We start from the raw sequence: 25,018 nt of genomic DNA on the forward strand, positions 1-25,018 counted from the left end.
CGCACGTGCATGCCTTCATACTCACACAAACCACACACAGTTAAAAGGCCACAAAGAGTGAAATTTGAAGTGAATTTAAGTTCTGTGTCAATAAGCCATTTTCCAGTTTCACGACAAAAGTTCGTTTAGAGTGATGTCCCTTTGCAAAACCACGTGACCGCGGGCAAACGGTCAAAACAAACGGCTGTCAAATTTTGTAACGTGTTTGACGGTGCACCGACCACTATCTGACGTGTACACCGAGAGAAGTTGAAGATGCCTTACCACCACTGTTGCTATGGCTTGTGCAAGTGTGATAACAGGTACAAGGATCGCCATGATATGGAAAACGTATTTTTTATTCCTTTTCCGAAGCCGAAGAGTCAACTGGAGAAATGTTTGAGGTGGACGAGGGCCTGTGGTCGAGAGGGATTTGATGTGAAAAGCGTCACGAGGCACGCCTACGTTTGTTCCAAACACTTCGTAGGTGAGTTTTTTTGTGAATATGCTACTCTGCTGTGTTTGTTTGCGTCAGGTGAAAGTGAAAATTGAGCATGTATCGTCAATGCAAATGATTAATTTCTCGAACAACGAATAAAAAACAACCTGAGTCACAGATCTATAAGTGGTTACATGTTGTAAAATAATGCACCTATGCATAGATTTAAACTGTTGTGTCAGTGCTTGTGTTAACTACAACTGGTTTATAAATATTCTGTCAGGTGGCCGTGGACCAACTGAGGTTTTCCCCGACCCAGTCCCGGTAACCTCCACGCCCTCGAAGCCCAGACCACCACCTCGTCATAGACAGGCTGATCCAGTGACTTCAGACACTCCATGCAAAAAGAGAAGTCTAGAGGATGATGTCTTACTTACAAAATGTATGCATGTTAAAAAAAATCTCTTTAGCATGTTGCTTTACAATTAATGCATTGTCTTGTCTTGGATTGAATCCTTTTTATGTGATAATTGTACATACTTGTATATGCTCTATCTTAATATTCTTTCAGTCTAATTATGTTCAATTATTTAACAGGTGAAATTCAAACGGGCATGGACATTGTTGGTCCAATGACAGCTCTTGGTGATCATGCCTACTGCACTGTCAAATCTACTGCTGATGCCTCTACACAAACAAACCTGTGTTTTGATGACATCAGCACATACACAGATGATATGCTGCAGAACCCCAAGATGTTGACAAAAAAATTAAGTTTTACACTGGTAAATATATTACATGTTGTGTATCAACATAAATACATACAAAATACCTGAATATATACATGAAATAACTTAATTATTACACTGATAAATCCTTTGGGGTTTTGCACTGTAAGCAAAATATAACATTCATGTTTAATTTATTATTCAACTTCACATAGTCAATGAAGATAGATGATCAGTTTTACACATTTACAACAGGGCTCAGTATTGCCATGCTCATGTTGGTGTTCAACTGGCTGAAAGACAAGGCTGTTGGGATGACCTACTGGAGAGGACAAAGTGAGACAAAGCAGGATGGGGTGTGCTTGTCATTAGTGCTCATGTCAGAACATATCAAAGGATCTTACTTACTATATACACCATTCCATACTGGTTACATTTTCAGAAACAGTTTATTATGGTCAGAACATAAAGACATATTATTGATAATAAAGAAGGTTCCTAATTAATACATCTCTGAATTTTAGCTTGCAACCAGTGCATTATTTCCAAAATAGTTTCTGACAACATCAGTTCACAATGTAAATGGTACAGCAGAGTAAATGTTAACAATTTCCTACTTTGTATTGCAGCAAAAATCCAGCAGAGGCCCCTCAAGACTGCTCTCTCTGTATGAGGAATTCATCATCACCCTGATGCGTCTACGGTGAGCTAATGATGTGGAACAGTTGTCAGATTTATTTGGTGTTTCAAATTCCCACATAAGTAGAATTTTCAACACATGGATCAATCTGATGTGCAAAGAATTATGTTTTCTTATCAAATGGTCTTCCACAAAACAGGTGAAACATAATCTTCCTAAATGTTTTAAATATTTTCCAAATACCAAAGCAGTTATTGATTGTACAGAATTTCTACTTCAAAAACCAAGCATTCCTTCCAGCCAGAGAGTAACATGGTCATCTTATAAGCATAGAAATACCTTAAAGTGTTTGGTTGCTTGCTCTCCTAAAGGTTCATTTACTTTTGTTTCAAAATTATGGTCAGGCAGCATTTCAGATAGGAAGATAGTTCAGAAATCTAGTCTGTTAGATGTACTCTCTGAACATGATGACATCATGGCTGATAGAGGCTTCTTAATAAGAGATCTGTTAGCCTTTAAAAAGGCAACTCTCAACATACCACCATTTTCTCATGGGAGACAACTCAGTTCAGTAGCAGTTACCAAAACTAGGAGAATAGCAAATGCTAGAATACATGTTGAGAGAGCTATTGGTAGGCTGAAAAAATATAAACTATTACAGGGTGTTATTCCTTTGAAAATGAAAGGTTCTCTTTGTCAGTGCGTGAATGTGGTGGCTTGACTGTGTAACTTGGACAATGTGCTTGCTAAATAGACTTTGGGTTCATTCAAAAGAAATACATGTACCTCATACAGTAAACAGGAAGTTTCAGTCAGAGCTGACAAAAGTCTTCATCTATTTTACTTGTTTAAAGTCTGCAGCAGTGAAGGAAGCAATTGTTTTACATAAATAGATTTGATTTTTCTGATCATAGACTCAAAGAATTGTTCATGAAAAGGCACATTAATAACATGTATACCTTTCCTTGTGTAAATGACCAGATCACAGGACTGAAATCCATATATGCCTAATTGGCCTTGAATTTGATAATAATAATCACTGTCATCTTTAAGGTGCCAATTACCATCTTTCAGGTAACACCCCCTATTTTGTGCAGCACTTTTAGGATCACAGTCTCGCAAAGTCCATGGGCATTTAATTTCTAACAGTTTGTGTTGATGATTTTCTTTGCATTGACATTCAACTGTACCATCCACTGAAGTACCAAGGAAATGATTTTCCTTATCAATCAATAAACCTTTTATTTTCACAGATAATTTTTTATGTCTCCTTCCTTCAATCTGTTTGTACACTTCTTTGGTCTTGCTTTCCCCTTTCCTACCCCACACAATAGCAGATGGTACATTGCTAATGTCAGTGCTAAGACTGTCATGGAGCAAACATTTCACTAACTTTGAGCAATCAATGTTTTTGTTCTTTTCAAAAGCATCTGCCCTGGTGCAAACACGTTTAAAATTTGAACTAGTCACCATGCCTTTTCTCATCACTGACCATGTAGGATTCTCACTCTGCCCTGTTGTTTCACGTGCAATGTAAATAATGTCATCAGGACAATATTTCAGTCTATCAATAATGTCCTCAGAGATGTCAGAACCAGGAGGCAACTGAAGGGCCTCTAGCTTCTTGAGTAGGGACATAGCAACACATTCCCCGTTAATTTTCATTGCTTGAATCTGTGTGTCAGTGGGATCAAGGAGGCTCTCCAAGGCACAAGCATTAGGATTGATCTGCAAATGTGAAAGTTTTGGATAAGTTACATAATACATATATAATATAATTCACCTGGTTTACATCTCGCGCTGAACACTGAAAACTGTCCTTTTCTGTCATGATTCCACATTGGAAGTGTTATATGCATTAAGTGCATTGTTTCACAGATAGATATTCACTGATTTCACCTTTTCCAAAACCTTTTATATGAATACTTAACATTTTCATGTTTAAGCTACATGTCACATGTTGCAAACTGAAATAGAAATATTTCAGTCATTCTAACCTGATGCAGTGAGGCTGCAAAATTGGCCACCTGTTCAAGTGATGGATTTGATCTGTCACTTATTGGTCGAGGATCAAAAGTATCCTGGCCATAGTCACTACTTGTGTCAGCAAGCGTTTGTCCATAACTGCAACACAGTACAGATTGGTTATATATATAGCAAAATTAAAAATATTTCCATTTATTTCCTGTTGTTTGTCATTTATTTAAAACCAGATTATGTTATAGATTATTGACCACTTACAGACTAATGTATTGAAAATCCCCATATATCCTCGTTTTTCTTTTTGTACCTGATTTTCTTGACTTTTAGGTGACCCATTGGCACAGGCTCATCATGAGGTCTTGGTCTTTTGGTCCAAAGGGAAGGGCCATCAGTGATGCTCTTTTACTCAAAAGCTTCAATATCAAAAAGTGTTGCTGCTATATGTCTGCAGGCTCCATCAGAACTGAAATATGTGAAAAGAATATTCATAAAGGGTTTTTTTCAGGATAAGGGTTACTTCATATGTGTAATCTTCATGAAAAATATCAATAACTACTTTCACAGTATTCTGACTACGTATACAGAAATATTAGGAACTTACAAATATTGGCTATGATCCACTGAAACAAGGATATAAATGCACATTGTTTCCAAGAGTTTGGGACTGGTTGTTTCTTTGCAAACTGAAGACAGTTGGGAAATTTGGCTTTAATGGTATTTAAGCTTGTTTAAGTTTTATGCTATGTAGTCAAAAACAGGCAATCCATTTAATTTTACGGATCATTATGAGATTTAGACCTTCCCAGTGTTAGATCACTTACCCTCCTGGGCACTGACAGTAAGCGGTCTTAATGTCAACATTCATTTTGTCCACAGCAATCCATAGGTTGTAGAACTCGGACTTTAAGTAGGTCTTGTCCCGTTGTGTTGGCTTCACAAATGCTTTAAAAATTCCGACGGTGTCGGTAGCATCAACATACTCTACACTGTTGACATGCCCATCAGCATACAAGCGATAGTCTTGAAAAGATTTGTAAGCACGGAGCTTCCTTCTGTCGTAATCGGGCCTGAACGACACCAAGTAATTAAATACGTCATATATTCCAATTTCCGGGGATTATGACAAATTGTTAGAGTAGCCGGGTATAAGGAAGGGATCAGAATTAATGTTCAGGTGTGATAGTGTTTGGGATGTGCAGTTTACATCGGAAACATCATGCAAGATGGGCAAATTCAAGTTGGCAACACACTCGCACAATGTGATCAATTCGCGACGAATGTAGCCTGTAAATGTCACACCACGATCTTTCAAATACATTTTCAACTGTGGTACAGTCTTTGACGAGAACATACTTGATATTTTCTTCAAATAATGATAGCAGGCCAAAGGTAAACAATATCGTCTGTCGACAAAACAAACGGAACGTCAACCTGACAGCTGTTGTTTACGTGTCGTCATGCCCGCGGTCACGTGTCACAGAGGGCAGATAACTCTAAACGGCAAAACTGGAAAATGGCTCATTGTCTGCTAGGACGCCTAACACTACCAGTCAGATTTCACGCTCTTTCTCTTGACTGACACTATCGCCGTTGATCATTTGATTGTCTGGTCCAGGCTCGATTATTTACAGACCGCCGTCATAATGCTGTGTGCGACGTAAACCTAACTTACTCTCTAATACTGCTAATTCAGTTTTGCTGATTGCTGATTTGTGTCTCATCACAATCAGTAATATACTATTTTCTTATATTACACGTGCATATGCTCTGTATGTGTACACGTATAAATTAGAGCATGGTGAATCCCATCAGCAAGCGTGAATCAGGTCCGTAAACAGCTTACACATATGTTTGGCTGTACAACGTGTGATACATGTATAGCTTGTCTAAACGTGTTATTAAAGAAACATTAAGATGAGGCAGCATGAATGTTTGGTAAGCACCAAAGCAAAGGAGAGAAGAACTAACATTTCGATGTTGCTTCGGTTTCTAAATTATTTCCTGCACTGAAAACTGGTGTATGTGTTTTGTCAGACAACAACGATCAAGGTCAGAAAAGACGTTTTCCTTCATCGACCACACGCTGTGGGCTACTATCGATGGGTTGTTTATGGTGGGTCATTATTATCATAATAGTCAACCTTGTAGTCTTTGTTTTTCTACTTCAATATAGAAACGCTTATATAAAATGTGTTACCTTTATAGTGTGTATATACGTTCAGTTGATAATATGAGGTAAAGGTACGAGATCTCTATATCCCTGCTATCTGTTAACATCTGCATGTAGGTACATTTGCAGAAACCTTTCAACCCAATACCCTTCAGACTCAAATTAAACTGGAAATATAATTAAATTATATCACATCACACAAGAACCGCATAGTAATTGGCTCCAACATCTCGTCATGTTTTCATGAGAGAAACCAGCTTGAATATTCTGTGAAAATGCGCTAGATTGCAAAATAAGTGCATAGACGTGTTTTAAATCCGAGTTTTTAAAACGCATGACCATCAGTGTTTCAGCGAGGCACAGCTTACATTTTCACATGTAGGATAATATCCTTCCTTTAGGAGTGCAGGTATTTGTCCCTGATATCACCACACAGGTGTAGGTTTCAGGCTTATTATAAGAATGTTTATTATTACAATGTGATATCATTCGACTGAATGAGCGGTACGATGTTGACACACTTATGGACTATATGCTTAAGGGCGACTTAATAACTTCCAGCAGATGTTGTCATATAATTGGGGTAATGAATGAACGTTATCATAAAACTGTTGGCTGATAGGAAAGAATATCCATGATTTAACTGACACTTTTGGGACGCTTGGAAAGACATCAGATTAAATTTGCTTATTCATGTGGCACCTTAAGATTTACAAATGATAAATTTAATACGCATCTATCTTATGCTTTCATTATTTGTACTAAAACATATGCAAGTTATGTATAGTAGACTGTGCATTAGCCCGTAAGATATGTGGATTTAAATTGAAAATAAGAAACTTATTTACTCACTGACTTTATTCCACTTCGGTAGAAATGACATGCTGTCATCTGGAACAGTTTTAAGTTTGCACAATGTAAGGTTTTTACTTCTAATTAAAGCAAGGGTATGTTCAAAAGATGTTTGATCCAGATTACGACTTTCTGTGATTCCATTAAACTTTCAAAAGCCTCAGTTACAGACAAGTGGATGTCGTCAGTATAAACAGCGACTAAGTGAGTTTAGTGGCGGCGGTCTGAAAATGATCGTGTCTGGACCAGGCAATCCAGTGATCAACAGCATGAGCGTCTGTGCTATTGGGAACCGATGACACGTGTAGAAACAGGTCTAGTATTCTGTGACTAGGAATTCCGTTCAGAAAGTCGCAAAAGCCACCACACGTTGCATCTGAGATTGCACATTTTTGGTGAAACACTCAGTACTTTGCCACATGAATAGGTACCATGTGATTCAGTACAAGGCAACAAAAGAATCGCAAAGATCTCTCGAATGTAGAGAAGGGCTGTCCCTTTTATGCGTCCAAACAATCACCACCATCAGAGGACTCATCGCAAAGAGTCGTACAGTCGTGCCTCGAACTTATACCTCAAACCATTTCTCTGGTTATCACCTCCTTAATGTACAAATACCACATATCTATATTGCTCTCTCGTGCCTTGGGTTTTGTCTCAGTCATGACTTCACAAGGAGGTAAGTATCTGACACGTGTCCCTCTGAATAAAAAATAAAACAGCTAGAGAGCATCAGCTTATATCTCCATAAACAGACGTTCAGAAGTGATTCTACCTTGTCTGTATACATGTATCGTTTGGGCAAATCCGTCCCTTTAAAATATGCCATTCTACAAATTGGTTAGAATTACCTCTGTAAGAAACGGTTTTAGAAAAAGAAAATCAGCAAGTTCAAGGATAGGTGAATCTGCTCTCAGAATTACATTGCCGTCAGAAAGATCGCACAAGAGAGCATCAGGTTATCTCCATAAGCAGGCGTCCAGAACATCTCCTCGGGTACCCCAGCTCTCTTCTGGTCCGGAGTCTCTGACCAAACACCATTGGGGTTACAAGGGGTGCAGCTCTTGAACCAGAATCCAGACTTGTGCTCTTGAGCACAGTTCAGAGGACTGGCATCATTATCTCTGTCGAAGGTAGAGAAGGGCTGTCCCTTTAATTCGGATAAACAGTCACCACCATGATGTGAAGGGTCCCTGTGTCCCCATGTCAACACAAATGTCATTTGATAATCATTGTTCCTGTTTAGTTTGAATTCCGTGTATATCTGTTGTCTGAATTTAAGGGTGAAGACATCGTCATAGTTAAAATAAAGTAGGTGATCACGTCCATTTACAATGTGGGAGATTTTGTCGTTACCGAGCCAGAAGTCATAACGTGGATCGCCGAATCCATCTTTGTACTCTTGCCACGAACGGTAGAAACTTGTGGCGTTACGCTCATGTCTCTGTATATATGTATTGCCGCCATACGCCATCCTGCACCAGACTTGAAAGGGCTCCGGAGACAACACAGGGTGAATGTAAAACAGACCAGTTTCTCCGTCATAGTGGCTGCTTGTAAAGCCCTCGGAGCAATCTGAAAAGATAACATATTTCTTCTTGGGCATGCCTTGCTTGTGTTCCACCGATTGGTAAAAGAATTTTGTTACAGAATGCTAACTTTGACGCTGTGAAGATATTTTTGACTGTGTCTCTGAGAAATGGAAGGTCATACCTTCTATCAACTCTGTGTCTCATACAATTACCGACGTGTTGTGTCTCTCTGAAAGGAGACTCTTAAACAGAATAGCTGGACAATCGGACCGAAATGTTGAAATGCTTTGAACAACAATTTCTCAATTTAAACGGACACTACATTGCCTTGAAGAGTCATTATACATAGGATTATAACATGAAAAAAACTTAATATGATTCGTCACAAATGAATATTATGTTTGCTATATTTGACGAGGAACGAATTGCTTAATAACTGGTACTATACGCGCCTTTCATCGAAACACATGCATACAGAAAAAAAAACAACCAACCAAGCAAAAACAAGCAAAAACAAACTAACAAACAAAGATTTCAAATGTTTCAGAGGAAATTGTGAATCTCCGACAACTTCGAAAGAGTAAGGTAAAAAACATTGAATCCGTAAGGACAGACATTCTCATCGTTCAGCATCACTGCCTATAGCTGAAATTGATTTCGTTTTCAATCATACCAAACAGATCCATCGTTCATTTTCATCGCCATCGTCTCGATTATATGCTGTCATTAATTAGGTTTGGCGTTTGGTGTTCTCCTAAACAACTCACCGATCATAAGTCGTTCACAGTCGCCACCGATGTATCCACCATAACATTTACACTTACGTGTTCCCACGCCAGTGTAGCCCTTTTTCTGGCAACGTTTGTGAATCTTGAATAGAAGAACCATATTTCATATACACAGTGTTGGATCAGGTACCAGAAATGCAGAACAGATATCCATTCCAATGTGATCACATGCTATTGTCCATGAAAGATATTGGGCCCGACGTGCAATATTGCTGTGATTTCCTACTTGTGTGGATAGGTCAGATTGTGATACTGACCATTGTAATAAAAACAGGTGTTACGAGTGTGTATTTTCTGTATATTTTGTTATTAATTCAGTATTAATTATTTTAGGGTCACAGTGTTTAGTGTTTTGAATATTCAATACGATGGGTCACATTTCGTTTCAATAGCTGGTCAACACTTTTAGCATTCTGGTTTTCCGGAATTTATCTGCTGCTAGTTTTCGATGTGTCTAGTTCCTGGAGACTTATTCGAGGGCTCAAACTAAAAGTGCTTTATGGTTCAACTTCTTTATTATACAAGGTCACAACGTTTCTTCACCTGAAGAAGAGACTAGAATCTGTCTCGAAACGTTGTGACCTTGTATGATAAAGAAGTTGAACCATAAAGCACTTTTAGTTTGATTCCTCCAACTTCTAAATGCCTTTGAAACAACTTATTCGAGGGCATTCTACAGTTTTGACGATGTTCGTTTGTGTCCGAACTTTCGGGAAATGACATAGTAGGAAATGACTTAGTAATTAAAATATATATAAAGGCTGGTTGCCGTGTGGAGGGTGACACTCATATTCTTTCTTATTTTCGCTTGAGTTAATGCCAACGCTTGAAACCCCTTCAATACTTGAATCTACATTATCTGCTGTCGCACTGATTGCTGTGTTGACATTCTGCCATAGTTGATTCTCTCTCACAGCAAGACTTTGGTGAGTTTGCTACATTGTATTTTGTGACCCACTGACTTTGAGAGATTTTGTCTCTCTTGAATTGTATTTGTAATCAGCATTGTTATATTGACTTGTGACTTTGTATACCTTGCTCTCGTTGCATAACAATACATAATTTGAGTGAGTGAGTGAGTTAATATTTAAGGTCACATCGGCAATATTGCAGCCCTATCGTGACGAGAACGAGTAATTATGAAAATACAAATGAATTAATAGCACATACATTGTAAGGACAATAAAACTAACTAGGGTATCACAGAGTAGAATGTAAAACTAGTGAATAGACCTAAAACAATGTATCTATAGAGGACAGTACAATATAAATGAGCCATAGGTTGCCAACAACTGAAGGTAGATCACCATACTAAGGACCATGGGGACTTACAGTACATTTGCTTCCTGCATGGACCCTAGTTGAATTTACATCATCCATTCAGCTGTTAGCAATTTAGACAAATCTAGCCATAAAGTAAAAACACACTTATTCTACGATTAAAAAGCTGGAAAACTTAAATTTACTTCAAATGTTTTTGGACTTATGTACCCTCTCAGGAGGACAATTATTTTACGGTACTTCAACCCCCTTCGAGGGTACAGCCACTAACGATTTGAGTTACTAATTTAATCTTCCAATTTTAAAATATTTATCTATTTACAGTTCAGTTAATAAATCTACTTCCTTTAAAAATGCAACAATTAAATGAGGGGTAATATTGCTAAAAAGATCCTTCATAGTTTGTGAATTAAAATACTGATCCGTTGTGATGGAATACTCAAGCATGTCTTGCTTGACTGTGATTCTTTCATCACAAAGGATGCAGAACGGAGGATCTTCACCTTTCAAAAGGTATTCATGTGTATATCTCGTATGGCCAATACGACATCGCCACATAATGACCTCCTCAAATCTGGATTGACAACCCAAGTGGGTGTAACCAATATAAGGTTTTATTGCATGTAATTCATTTAGACCCACTTGGGTGTCCCACCTCTTTTGCATCAGATCTCGGATATACGATCTAATTGTAGCTTTATAATCAGAGTATGGGATAAGAAGTGGAGTCGCGGATTTTTTGAGTGCTGCCATTGTGTTGCCAGAAATGCCTACATGGCTGGGTAACCAACAAAAGACGATGTCGTATTGGCCAGTAGCAAGATTATTATATAATTCAATTATTTCTATTAAAAGTGGATGTTTACATGACAGGTTTTTAATTACCTGGAGGCAAGAAAGAGAATCAGAATAGATAATATACTGTTTATGTCTAGGATGTCTTTCAATATATTTAAGAGCGTTTATAGCGTTATAATATAGCGTTTGCTTCTGCTGTGAAAATAGAACTATTATCTGGTAATCTGAAAGATATTGTTCTGGATCCAATGACAGTGGCACAAGCCACTGCGCCACCATCCTTGGACCCATCTGTAAATAAAGATTTGTATGTATTATACTTACTTTTTAATTGATTATATACTTGTTTGTATTGTAATTCATTTGTTTCTGATTTTTTAAAACTCGTCAGTGTTAGGTCAACTTCGAGTCTGACTGCCAAGGTGGAGACGAAAGTAGACGGGAAGGAGTTATATTGGCTAGCTCAATGCCGCAAGCAGACAGAAAAGGTTTCACTCCCAGAGGCTGAACAAGAAAAGGCTTTTTATTATATAGATTCTCATAAAGAGGATTAAAAACACAGTTAAATGCAGGATTGGCCTCATTAGAATATAGTTTTGTTATATACTGTAAGGAGAGTTTTATACGTCTTTGAGTAAGAGATGGGTCATCGGCCTCGACTTAATAAAGACTGTCAATAGGAGAAGTTCTAAATGACCCAAGACATAGTCTTAGACCTTGATGGTGGATAGAATCGAGTAGTTTGAGGTTGCTTTTACAGGCTCCACCATAAACGATGGAGCCGTAATCAAGTTTCGAATGGATGAGGGATCTGTATAAGTGGAGTAGGGTAGTTTGGTCTCCTTCCCACTTTGAGTTGGAAACAACTTTTAACAAATCAAGTGCTTTCAGGCATTTAGTTTTACGTGATTTAATATGTGGTAAAACGTTAAATGTGAATCAAAGATTAGACCCGAGAACTTGACTTCCTTCACAACTTTAATGGGTGTGCCATCTAGAGACAGTTCAGGGTCTTTATGTGGTTTGTATTTACGACAAAAATGTATGCAATTAGTTTTCGATTAGGAAAATTTAAAGCCGTTTTCAAGACACCATTTATTTATCTTGTTTAAACACAACTGCAATTGCCGTTCAAGGGTATGCATATTTTTACCACGACAAGAAATATTAAAATCATCCACAAATAACGATCCATCAATTGAATCGTTTAAAACTTTTGATAGACTGTTGATCTTGATGCTAAAAAGAGTGACAGACAGAATACTGCCTTGTGGAACACCCTGATCCTGATTGTAATGATCAGACAGGGTGGAACCCACACGGACCTGGAATTGTCTGTCATTTAAAAAGTTGGCAATAAATTCAGGCAAACGACCTCGCAAGCCAAAGTCATGTAAATCTCTAAGAATGCCATATTTCCATGTTGTGTCATATGCTTTTTCAAGATCAAAAAAGACAGACACAGCATGTTGTTTAAAAATTAGTGCGTTTTAAACAAATGATTCCAGTCGCACTAAGTGATCGACAGTACTTCTGTTTTTACGGAAACCACACTGTATATCTGTTATGAGATTATTTGTTTCCAAGTACCAAATAAGTCGATTATTTATCATGCTTTCCATGGTCTTGCAAACACAGCTAGTTAATGAAATCGGACGATAATTGGATGGACCAGTGTGATCACGTCCAAGTTTAGGTATTGGTACTACTATGGCGTCACGCCATGAAGGAGGAAAGTTATCTGGTGTCTAAATATCATCAAAAATATTTAGGAGAGTTTCCAGAGAGGATTCTGGTAAATGTTTCAGGAGTTGATAATGCATGTTATCAGCTCCTGTAGCAGTATCATGAGCTTGATCAAGTGCAGTATGGAGCTCATAAATAGAAAAAGTTTCATTATAATCTTCCCCATTATCTGATTTGAAATTAATAGTTTTCTATTACTGCTGGAATTTAGGTAAATAATTGGAAGAAGAAGAATGTTTAGCGAGGATTTCGCCCAGTTTATTTGCTATATCTGATTTATCGGTAAGTACTTGATCTCCATGTTTACCTTTAATTTTTTGGACCATGTTCCATACCTTGGACGTGGGTGTGCTCGAATTTATTTTGGATACATAATTTTGCCAAGATTGGCGTTTGTTCTGTTTAAATGTACGCCGTGCTTTAGCATTTAATACTTTAAATTTATTTAAATTATGCACCATAGGATGACGACGGAAATAATGTTCTGCCTTTTTCCTTGCCTTCCTAGCTCGTTTGCAGTCATCGTTGAACCATGGTTTTCGTATGTGTGGAACTACAGAGGAATTTGGTATACACTCATCAGCTATGGAGTTCAGTTCATAAGAAAAACATTTAATAGCATCAGGAACGTCAATAAAACGTTCAGATTTAAGTTTTTCAGCACACAGTGTTTCATATAAAGCCCAGTTAGCCTTTTTTCCCTTGATGATGGAGGAACATCAGATGGAGTTACAGATTTTAGTATAGTAGGAAAATGGTCACTTCCACAGAGGGCATTGTGGACTGACCATTCGAATTCATTTAGTAGTTCTGAATATGTGAGTGACAAGTCGAGAGCAGAATAAGTCCCTGTACCAGGGTGTATATATGTGCTGGAACCATCATTATAAATACATAAATCATTGTCAGAACAAAAGTCCTTCAACAACTTACCTTTAGTGTTTGTAGTTACACTACCCCAGAGTGGGTTGTGCCCATTTAAATCTCCCATTATAATACAGGGCTTTGGGATTTGGTCATATAGAGCTTGAAGATCAGTTTTGGCAAACGTCGAAGACGGCGAAATATAGAGAGAGCACGGCGTAAACGCTACATGTAAAGTAATTCTCACTGCAACAACCTGGATATTAGTATTTAGTGAAACAGGGCTTTGAGTAACGTTTTGTCTGACTAAAATGGATGATCCGCCAGTGGCCCTATCACCCGGAGGTGAAAAACAACGATATGCATTAAAATGACGAAGGTCAAATATATCTGTTTGTTTTAAATATGTCTCTTGGAGACATGTCGCTGAAGGTGTAAAATCTTGGACTAATAGCTGTAATTCATGTAAATTAGTCCTCAATCCTCTGCAGTTCCACTGTACAATATGACTGGAATAAACTATCTTTTGGGGGGATTTATTGGGGATCTACCCCGCACTCTTTTGGAGGGCGATAAGCTATGTGCCCTAGAATGGACGTTTTCAGAAACGTCCATGTCCTCGAGAGACCCATATTTGTTAAACAACTGAATTTTGTTTTGTGACCCTTTCGGGGCTCTGCCACTTAGCTTTTTCATAGGATCTGGCCTTTTAGGTTTAGTTTTAACAGTTTCTGAAGATTTTGGGGTTGATTGAGAAGACTCATGATCAGAGGATGCTACTGATTGGATTTGAGACGAAAGTGACTTTGGCGTTTGAGTAGACATTGCAGGTGAAAAAATCAGAGGAGCTTCTGATGTTATCCAAGTCAAGTCAGTTTGACAGCTTGCGGTTGATTTAGTTATACTTGCTTCCGACGATGTTTAGGTATGGAAACATAGCTTTCTTTAGGTTCAGATCTTTGGATAAGTTTCTTGGCATCTGCAAAACTAATGTTTCGGGTGAATTTTAGTTTATTGATCTCCTGTGATACTTCCAGACAGGACATTCTTTGGAAAACGATGAATGGGCACCAGTGCAGTTAGTACATTTCTTAACGTTACTGTCACAATCTTCTATTGTATGTGTCTTTTCACCACAGTGAGCACAAACAACAGACAATGTGCAGTTATTTTTTATTAACCGCATGGCCGAACTTTTGGCATTTGAAGCATCGAAGAGGGTTTGGAATGTACATTTCAACGTTGATGTTACAGTATCCTGCTTTCAGTGATTTTGGAACATTTGGAGAAAGAGAACAGATCTGTATTTGTGTTTACAGTAGCATCATTTCTACGGGTTGTAAAACGTTTGACATAAAGGACACCTTGATCCTTCATCTCTGAGGCGATGTCAAGTTCTGACATGTCAGCAAACAAACGTTCACGGTCCCTGACAATTCCTTTGCTCGTGTTAAGTGTTTTGTGAGCCGAGATCGTAACTGGAATACCGACAAAAGATTTAGTACTCATAAGATTGGTGGCTTGCTGTCTTTTTGCACAGTCAACCAGAAGGGCACTGGAACGTAATCGCCAAATGTTTTTAACATCACCAGCGATGCCTTGTGTACCTTTAGCTACGGCAAAAGGATTCAGCTTTAAAGGGGTCTTGTCAATAGTCTCAACAACAAGAAAACGTGGCCAGTAACCAAATGAGTTGGGCAGTCTGTGGTCAGTTTCAATGGGATCAGTATCAAGTTGACGTTTGCTCTTTTTTTGAGAGGTATTGTAAGCCATGTTTAGTTAGTTAGATTTCATCATCTGAGCTCCCCACCCACCACGGAGTATCACAAGGACAATGCTAAATGCAAGTGGGTCTCCGACTTGCAGCACCAAGGATACTCATAATATACTCCAGCGGAAGAATTATAAATAACTAATCCAGATTGGCCCATGAGCCATCGCCTTCTGGCATAAGACTCTATGCAAAGTTCATATGATCATAATTCAGAATAAAAAAAGTTACAAATCAACAGTAGTGCCGAGACCGAATTTCAAAACAATTCCCAATATCAAAATTGTGCAATGACACAAACACAGTCCATGCACAGGGCTTGGCATGACCAGCCAATTGGTTGAACCGGGCCCATTCAACCACCCGTCTAGGTGAAGTCAGGGCCAAAGTGGTGTATTGAGCAATAGGAACAATGGTCCTGTTCCCATGCCCTCAACCACCAGGATCCCTTCCTCCACCGACACAGGGCTGCAACCCACGGCAAACGGGTTGGTGGACCAAATAATCCCCCGGGTCCACAACAGGGGTGTCGGCAAGCTCTTGGCGTTACCCATCACCCACCACGAGGAGGTGGCTCGCCACGGGTGCCCATAATTTGAACGTAAACAAACTGTCTCTGTTCTGTTTTGCTGGTTCACAGGGGATTTCTTTCAGTGTTGTCACGGTAAATTTTTAACTGTAACACAGTTAACAGGAAACTGTGTTGATTCTATACTAAATACGCCATGTATTCATCCTGGCTATTTAGTGCCTAAATTGCATTTACATTTGCTTATCATTAGATGTTTTAAGTCTCTAGAATTACGTTGTGGTTCTTTGAAACGGTATGTACCAACATTATTGTTTTTTTCAAACGCTGGTGCAGTTTCCCACTTACATTATAATGTTTCCAGCCTCCACTGTAGCATTCTCCTGTCTGGAACAACTCCTCGTGTGTCCGGCAAAGGTGTCTAGATACACTGTAAGCCACACAAGTTGGGTCTTCAGAACATATCCTGGCACATCCCGTCTTTGTACGTACCGTGTACACTCCTTCAGTAACTGGTGGTGCTTGAAAAACTGAACATTGGGAATACTGAAAAAAGGCAGCCACCCCACTTGATAACTCCCCTGAAATACTTTGAAATTCTAAAACCGAAAGTATCACACCGACAAAATACATCTCTGAAGTAGACATGCTTGACTTGTGGATGCTGCCCTACATGTGTCTTATGCAGTGCCAAAGTCATTAATATTTTCCGATGTGATTTCAGGGAGTCCTAAAGATTCTAAACTTATATTCAAAGTGCTTGCAGGTGCCCATGACTGTCTTCTGTTAATTCCAATCGATTTGTTTCTGCATTAGAAGCCCATACATATCATACAAAGCTTGTCATGACATTCGAGTACAGGCAAACATAAATCTCAGGACTCATAAAAATGTACGAGTATTTACAATGTGTATTGAGTGTCATTGATTCAACTCTGCCTCAGTTTGTTGCGACGATACTAAAGTACATTCTCTCCTCTAGTGATGGAGATAAATGGTTTTGTTGTGATGAATTGCTTAATCATAAACAGTTATTATAAACAGTTATTAGTGTGAATGCGTGAGTTTGGTTTTAAGCCGATTTTAGCATTATTCCAGCAATATGACAGCGGTGGACACCAGAAATGGGCTTCACATATTGTACCCATGTGGGGAATCGAACCCAGGTCTCTAAGTCTTCAGCGTGACGACCGGGCTCTTACCTTATGGCCAAGTTACAAATACATTATTTGGGTGGGTCTGTGTCTGTGTGTGGAGAATGCGCGTGCGCATGCGTCTATCTGTGATCCTAAATGATAGGTTGGAGATGCCAATACGTTCGCAGGGATAATAAAACCATGAATGTCAGGAAGTGAGCTGAGCGAGTCTGATTTCATTTCCTCGGTTTCGTATCGCCAGGATTTTTGGGTCCAGAGCATTCCTTCAGGAATGCTACTTTCTTACTCATCTATGTTTATTGACCAAACACCGACAGTGTCACTGGGTATACACCACTTGATCCTAAAGCCATATTTGACCTGGTAAAATATGAAAATGTGGACGAATATATTGAAAAGGCTACATTTCACCAGACCCCTGACACTCCATTCTACGTGGGAGGTGTAGATAGACAGAGTTCCCTTAGGCTTATATAAAGTTTCCACATACTTCCAGATGTAAGTGATGTTAACAAACTCATCTGGGTCGATGTTTCTGCTGGTGGAATGACGTTCTCGAGATTCATCATAAGGTCTGCATATTTCCGTCTGTTGAGTAGACAATAAGAGAAATATTTGGTCTGAGACAATGAAACTGATCCCTGATGTGTTTTAAAAATGTTATTTCCCATACGTTTTCCTTCTTCAAAGCATTGGAATATCTGTATACCAGTCGTATTTCTAATTTCTAGTTGGGGTTTCTGGTTCATCCATCACCAGATTATCTGCTTTGTTCTCAGGCCGCCGTCGCGTGGCAGTAGCACTACTGCGTCAAGCAAGAAATACTTCCACATTTGCATATTAGTAACTGCTCCTACAGGCAGGACAGGACATGCTTACTCATTGTAACTCCCGGTGTCATCACTGACCCAATGATATAACTTTCAGTTATTATTCCTTTCCCATCACTCGGAATTTGAGTCTGAGGATAGTCAAGACCAGGGCCCAGTTCCTCGTAGTGCTACGACTGCCGTAAATCTAAGTATGGGAGTTAAAATGATCTCAGCGCTACGATCGCCTTGATACTGTTATAGAGTCATAATGTGGAATGTGTTTTGTACAGTTTTATACATTCTATATTATTTGACTATTAATACATTTTATTTACTGTATATTAAATGTTACTTTAGAAAATTCATCTACCAAAGGTCAACACACCTCAGATAAGCTCCTTTCAATAAGCATAAATTAAACCCCATCGCTTCCCTCTCGGCTTGCCAAAACAACTACCGTTGTATACCCATCAGTATAGCCTCCGGTCATGACTTCCTGGCCAGTATCTCATTATCTTCCTGCTAAGCTTGTAAGCACGGCTCACGCCATTGTTCAAAGTTTTCTGAATTACCTTTGCCAGTCTCTGTGACGTTGCACATGCCTACGGCGTATATATGCCACACTATTGTATTTAACCAAGAGAGTCATTGTGAAACATTGCCACGGGTCTTACCCCAACAGGTTTGACTGCATGTTCTTTGCATATAAATAAATAAATTCACTCTTGAGCTGCAGTCAGACGTGTTGGTCATATTTTGTTATTGTTCAGGTAAGACCTTGCATTCTATACTTTTGTATGTATTACTTGACTTACATTTCATTTATGAAAAGTTACTAAGTTGATGTTGGACTTATAATTTGTAATTGAATTATTTTGAGCTTATATCTGAGTAAATATATATCTAGGTAACTCTTATTGTACTACTTGAATACGTATGATTAAACATTCACTGGGAACGTTTATGTAACGTGTACGGTTAATAAAGTTATATTCTATTCTATTGCAAGTCATGATATGAAATATCAGACCTTATATTGTATATGTAACTTACTATTATGCTACTCTTGATGTTATTCTGGTAGTTCTATCTATATAATAGCAAAACGTACAGACATAAATGTAATCTACAACGATGTTATCATTGCTGAAATTTGTATTTGATTATGTTACAGACGATATTAATAATCCATTGATTATTAATATATACTGATGTTATTAATTCTTTTCAGTGAATGATTCTTGAACTGAAGTCAGACTTGTTGGTCATATTTTGATATTTTTCAGTTTTAGACAACTTGTGAGATACAGGCAAACAGTCCGATCTCGGTGGAAAAAGAAGACCCCTACCTCTCGAATGCCAGGAAAAGCTGGAACCCCGTCTCTCTACTGGCAATACGAACTCCAAGACAACAGAACGTCATCACAGACTGCACAGACGGCAACAACTGACAGCATTCAAGAGGACCACGACCAATATGAACAAGAGACAGAACCAGTTGCAGAAATGGCAGATCTACTTCCCCACAATCTCCTCCCCAAGTTCAGTGGAGATGCCAGTCAATCATTTGAGCAGCGGAAGAACATCTTTGCAGCTGTGTTTGAAGGTACCAAGTACACAGAGCACCAGAGAAAGCTATATCTAATCAACTCTTTAACCAGGACTGCACAGTCCTACTTTAAACTATTAGACTACCCAATACTGCAGACTCCCCTTAAGAAAATGCTCGATGCTCTGAATGAGAGATTCTGTGTCACAAGAACATTTGATGTGCCTTTTGTGTCTCTTCATAAGACAAGTTTGGAATCTGTGGATGACTTCATTGACAGATTCCTACTTGGTGTGAAATGTCAGCCGATTCATGACATAATACTTGTGTCATGCATCATAAATGGACTCACTCCCCACATCAAACCATGGTACAACATCAGAATCCTCAATCACTACACGTACGAAGGAGTGCAGCAAAACTGTTGAGCAACAAAGATGGAAGCAAGTAGAGAACTTTTTCTCAACTGGAGCAACTTGTAGCAGCGATGATGACCTTAAAGCCAGCACCAAACCAATCTTGGACACAGCAAGAACATCAAAAGGACAAACCACAAAGGCAGAACAAAACAACCCAGACACAACAGACAAGACAACGCTCCCAAGACACATGTTGGAACTGTGGTAAGTCTGGTCGTTGTAAACCTACCTTTTCCTGTCCCATGTACAGTGTAATCTGTCACAGATGCGGTGGAAAGGGTCATGACATTAACTTGTGCAGAAATCCCAAATATAATGCATAGGGTAAGACGCCTGATGCTCACGTACATGAGGTCAGACACAATGTCAAAACAGTGTGTTTAGTGGCTCCTTTAGTCAAAAATACAATTTCAATTTCTATCAAAGATGCTGAAAGAAATGCTTTGTTGGACTCTGGTGCTTCCATCTCATGTATTAGCTTGAATTATCTCAAGAAGATAGGTCATCCAAAACATTTTGGCTCCAGCAAGATTCAAAATATTGTGGGTGTTGGAGGTGAAACTCATCCTGTTTTAGGAACTGTTAATCTCTCTGTTCGCATAGGTCACTTATGTTTCTCACAAACCTTTCATGTCTTTTCATCTTTGCACCACTCCCTTATACTTGGCATAGATTTTCTCAGCAAGTATGATGTTAACATTGACTTTCCCACTCGCTCTGTCACTTTCAACAATGGCTTACTACACGTGGCTTTATTAGAAACCAATCCAGGTCTCGTTAGATCTTCAGGCAGTTGCAAAATTCCCCCTAACCATGAATGTGACATTCCGGTAACTCTTTCACGAGCTAACCCAACAGGTGTCTACTTGTTAGAACCCGTTGTACATCCCTCAAGCAAAGTACTAGTTGCTATGTGTCTTGTAACATTACACAACTACAAACCACGCATCCACATCATGAACCATACAGACTAGGTGCTTGCACATGTCTCACACATACATGAAGATACAGTCTTCTCCTTGACTGAACAGCATGAAAATGATAGTGCTCAGGTACCTGATGATGATGTAGCGTTTGACCTTTCTGACTCTGACCTCATGGACTTAGAGAAGAACCAGCTTCAGACATTCCTCAAAAATCATCGTGATGTCTTTGCCACTAACTGGAAGGAACTGGGACAGACATCTCTGCACTATCATCACATCGACAGTGGCAGCGCTGATCCTGTGAGGATGCCACTCTATCGCCAGTCAATCCCAGTCAGACAGGAGTGTGCGAAACAGATTCTGGAGATGTTGGAAGCAGGTATAATCCAGCCTAGTGACTCACAGTGGGGGTCTCCTGTAGTTATGGTAAAAAAAGATAATTCGTACTGATTTGTGGTCGACTATAGGAAGGTTAATGCCATAACCAAGCCCATTTTTATCCTCTTCCAAAACTAGAAGATGTCATTGATTCCATAGGCCAATCCCATGCCAAAATATTCTCTGTTCTGGACTGTGCTAGTGAGCTAGTGGATTTTGGCACATTCCTCTAGATCCATATTCTAAGCACAAATCTGCATTTATTACTCAAGAAGGTCTCTTTGAGTTTAACAGACTACCGTTTGGGTTGAAAAATGCACCAATGGCTTTTCAATCAACCTTGGCCAAAGCAATCTAGGAAATAAATTGGAAGTATGTGTTGATATATATCGATGACATCATTATCCACTCCAAATCTTTTCCCAAACATATAAAACATCTCAAAGCAGTGTTTTCTAAATTAGGGGAAGCTGGTTTGACTCTCAAACCATCTAAATACAGATTTGCAGCCAAAAAGGTTATGTATTTAGGCCATATATTCACCAGGGAAGGCATCCAAGCTGACCCTGAAAAATTGAAGCTGTCAAAACTATACCAGACGTTCTGCCAGTTCAACTTCAGGATCCTATCCATAGACTTCCTGAGTGACAGCATACTTGTCCAAAGTTAGGAGTCATTTACAACTATGTTTTGAACAAAGACATTCCAGCAGAATACACAGAGGCCAAAATTCGACGACTTCAAGCCCATGCTATGGAGTTTGACATCAAAGACTGAGTACCCTTTCACTTCCCAGACCCAAGAAAGCCTGAGCAACAGACCCCACAACTGGCAGTTCCATGTCAAGACAAACAGGAACTCCTTAAGGCTTATCATGAATCCCAAATCGGAGGGTGTCACATGGGAAGAGATGCCTCCATTTGCAAAATCCGAAGGAAGTACTACTGGCCACATATGTACCAAGATGTTGAAGACTATGTTAAATCCTGAGATGTATGTCAGAAGAGCAAAACACGTCAACATCCTGGTCAGGTGCTAATGGTTCCAATGCCATCGGTCGGTACCTTTGAGAGACTACGTGTCGACATCTTGGGACCACCTCCAAAGACCAAAAAAGGACAAGCACTTGCTTTTGGCCATAGACTCCTTTACAAAATGGACAGAGAGCTTTCCCATGTTAACAATGGAAGCCACTGAAGTTGCTGACATTCTAGTCAAGGAGGTCTTCACAAGGTATGGCGCACCAAGGACCCTTCTCACTGACAGAGGTCGGCAATTTACTTCCAACCTTGTGAATGCCATCTGTGAATTAATGAGTATCAAGCATCACTACTTAACTCCATACCATCCCCAGACGAATGGTGTGTGTGAAAGAAGACATAAGGACATTGCAAAAATCATCACATCTTACTGCAATCCACAACAGGACAATTGGGATGACATCTTACCCTTTGTTATGATGGGACATACAACCTCACCATGTCAGACAACCGCATTCTCACCACACTGCCTACTCTTTGGACGTGAAATGACGTTACCATATGACACTACAATTCTTCCAAAAGACAACCTAGGACACAATGTACATACTCATATGACAACACTACTGGACAACCTAAAGACCACCAGAACAATTGCAGATGACAATATTACAAGACAGCAGCAGAAAACTAAAGGCACATACGATCAGAAGTTGAATACTACCATCTTCCAGGTTGGAGACCTCGTACTTCTTCACACTACTGTTGTTCAGAAAGGCCTGATGCCAAAACTGACCAAGAAGTACATAGGACCCTTCACCATTGAAGATCTTGGACTACAGGTTATGAGGAAAAATCTTGTGCATCACAACAGATTGAAACCATACCATCTCAGACGAGCACCATCCCCTCAAATAACCTTGCCCCAAAACACACAGCAACCCATAAACCAACACAACACTCCAACACCGGATAACACAAAAGACACTTACGACTACGACAAAATACACAAAAAAGAAGACGACACCAGACAACCCAGTACAAGATCAAATGGTCTGATGGCTCAACATCATGGGAAGCATCAGACAACATACCAGAACAGCATCGACAGAACCTCAATGCAAACTTCAATGCAAATGGATGCAAGAAGAAAAAGAGATTTTTTAAGCCTTAAGGCACAAAATCTCATATCACATGAACCACTCTTTATTTCTGTACTTCACTACTGTTTATCACTCTTTCATCTGCTACCTTTTCCCTCAATAATAACATGTCAACAGGATGAGATAAGCATCTCTACACACTGTGTATTCTTAGTGCTAGAAAGCTGAGTAGGGTCCACTCACTTTCACATTCCTCAGACTTATCTCAACCTAAAAACATGTTGTTTTCTCCTACCTTACCTTATTCTCATGGTTCATGCTGATATCCAGTGGACTTGCCTCCTCACACAATGCTGACATCATACAACGCATCATCTGTGGCGTCATATTCCAGCCTACTGCTAAGGTACGCTTCTCAAACGAGTATTGGCTACATACATACCAAAACCAATACAAACACCTTTCAAGCTGAAAACAGTCTCAGGCTGTCCCAATAACAATGACTCGTGTCAGCTTATTAGAATGTTACACACTCAACTCAACTCGCTGAAAACACGAATTCAACAAATACTCAACAACAATGTGGAACAAATCAACAACATGATACCTACCCAAAGCCAAATTACAGGAAGACGTTCCAAACGGGCACTACTAGGATTCATTGGCGACTTCTCAAAAAGTTTATTTGGCACAGCTACTACTGAGGATGTCAATGTTTTTGCTAGACACATCAACGCATTAACAAAGCATGATATTTCTATTGCTAACACGGTAATAGAGCACGAACACAAGCTTTCATATTTTATGAAAAACACTGATAATAGATATAACTGATACGCCATTATGGATATGAAACTTAACCATGGAGCAATTAAACAAGCCACATTAAGCATTACACCTAATTTCAAAAGCTTTGAAATGGCATTTGCTTCTTTAACTTCAACTATGTTCAACCAAATAGAACATGCTTCAACTTTGGAACATAAAATTGAAGAATATAGGCTAGGTATTCTGGACATATTGAAAGGTAAACTGTCACCACTTCTCATCCCTTCCCAAATTCTTAGACAAACTATTAACCATATTCAAACTGTTTCTTTGTCTAAGTATCACGGCTTTACTCTCGTCCAAACCGACTTTATTAAAGTCATGGCAAATTCATATTTTCGAGAAACTCCAAACATCTCTATGTCACAATAAAATTTCCCATTGCTTCCTCCAAAACCCCCTTTAACCTTTACAAGATTACTTCACTTTCCGTCCCTATTAACGAAACTGCTCCACATGCTACGCAGATCCTTAACATTGCACAATATATAGCTGTAGACAACCTTTCTACTCATTATGTAACTCTCACTGCTCAGCAAATAGCTCAATGCTACGTATACTGTCACAACAATTTGCGATGTTATCTGCATCCTACTTTAGCATCTACTGAACTTTCAGCCTGTGAATTGTCTCTCTTTAAAAATATCAAGAACGATATTCTGCCTAACTGTGACTTTCGGGTTTTACTTAATAAACAAAAATCTCAACTTCCTAAACTGTCTCTCCTTAAGGTACTTGTTCACAGCACACCTCTTGTAATACTTAG

At 39.1% G+C, this 25,018-nt stretch overlaps 1 protein-coding gene and 1 pseudogene across 1 annotated transcript; one reads left to right on the forward strand and one right to left on the reverse strand.

Annotated features, from left to right (window-relative positions):
• The first annotated feature begins 277 nt into the window (after nt 1-277).
• LOC137297813 (uncharacterized) lies at nt 278-2,507 on the forward strand (annotated as a pseudogene).
• A 5,203-nt stretch (nt 2,508-7,710) lies between these two features.
• LOC137298968 (fibrinogen-like protein 1) lies at nt 7,711-16,748 on the reverse strand. Its single transcript, XM_067831395.1, has 3 exons — nt 16,449-16,748; nt 9,091-9,193; nt 7,711-8,366 (listed from the first exon to the last, which is right to left on the reverse strand). Exons 1-3 carry the CDS (start codon nt 16,746-16,748, stop codon nt 7,711-7,713), a joined length of 1,059 nt encoding a protein of 352 aa, XP_067687496.1.
• Nucleotides 16,749-25,018: the final 8,270 nt, after the last annotated feature.

Source organism: Haliotis asinina, chromosome 10 (genome assembly GCF_037392515.1).
Source record: "Haliotis asinina isolate JCU_RB_2024 chromosome 10, JCU_Hal_asi_v2, whole genome shotgun sequence".
NCBI classification, from domain to species: Eukaryota; Metazoa; Mollusca; class Gastropoda; order Lepetellida; family Haliotidae; genus Haliotis; species Haliotis asinina.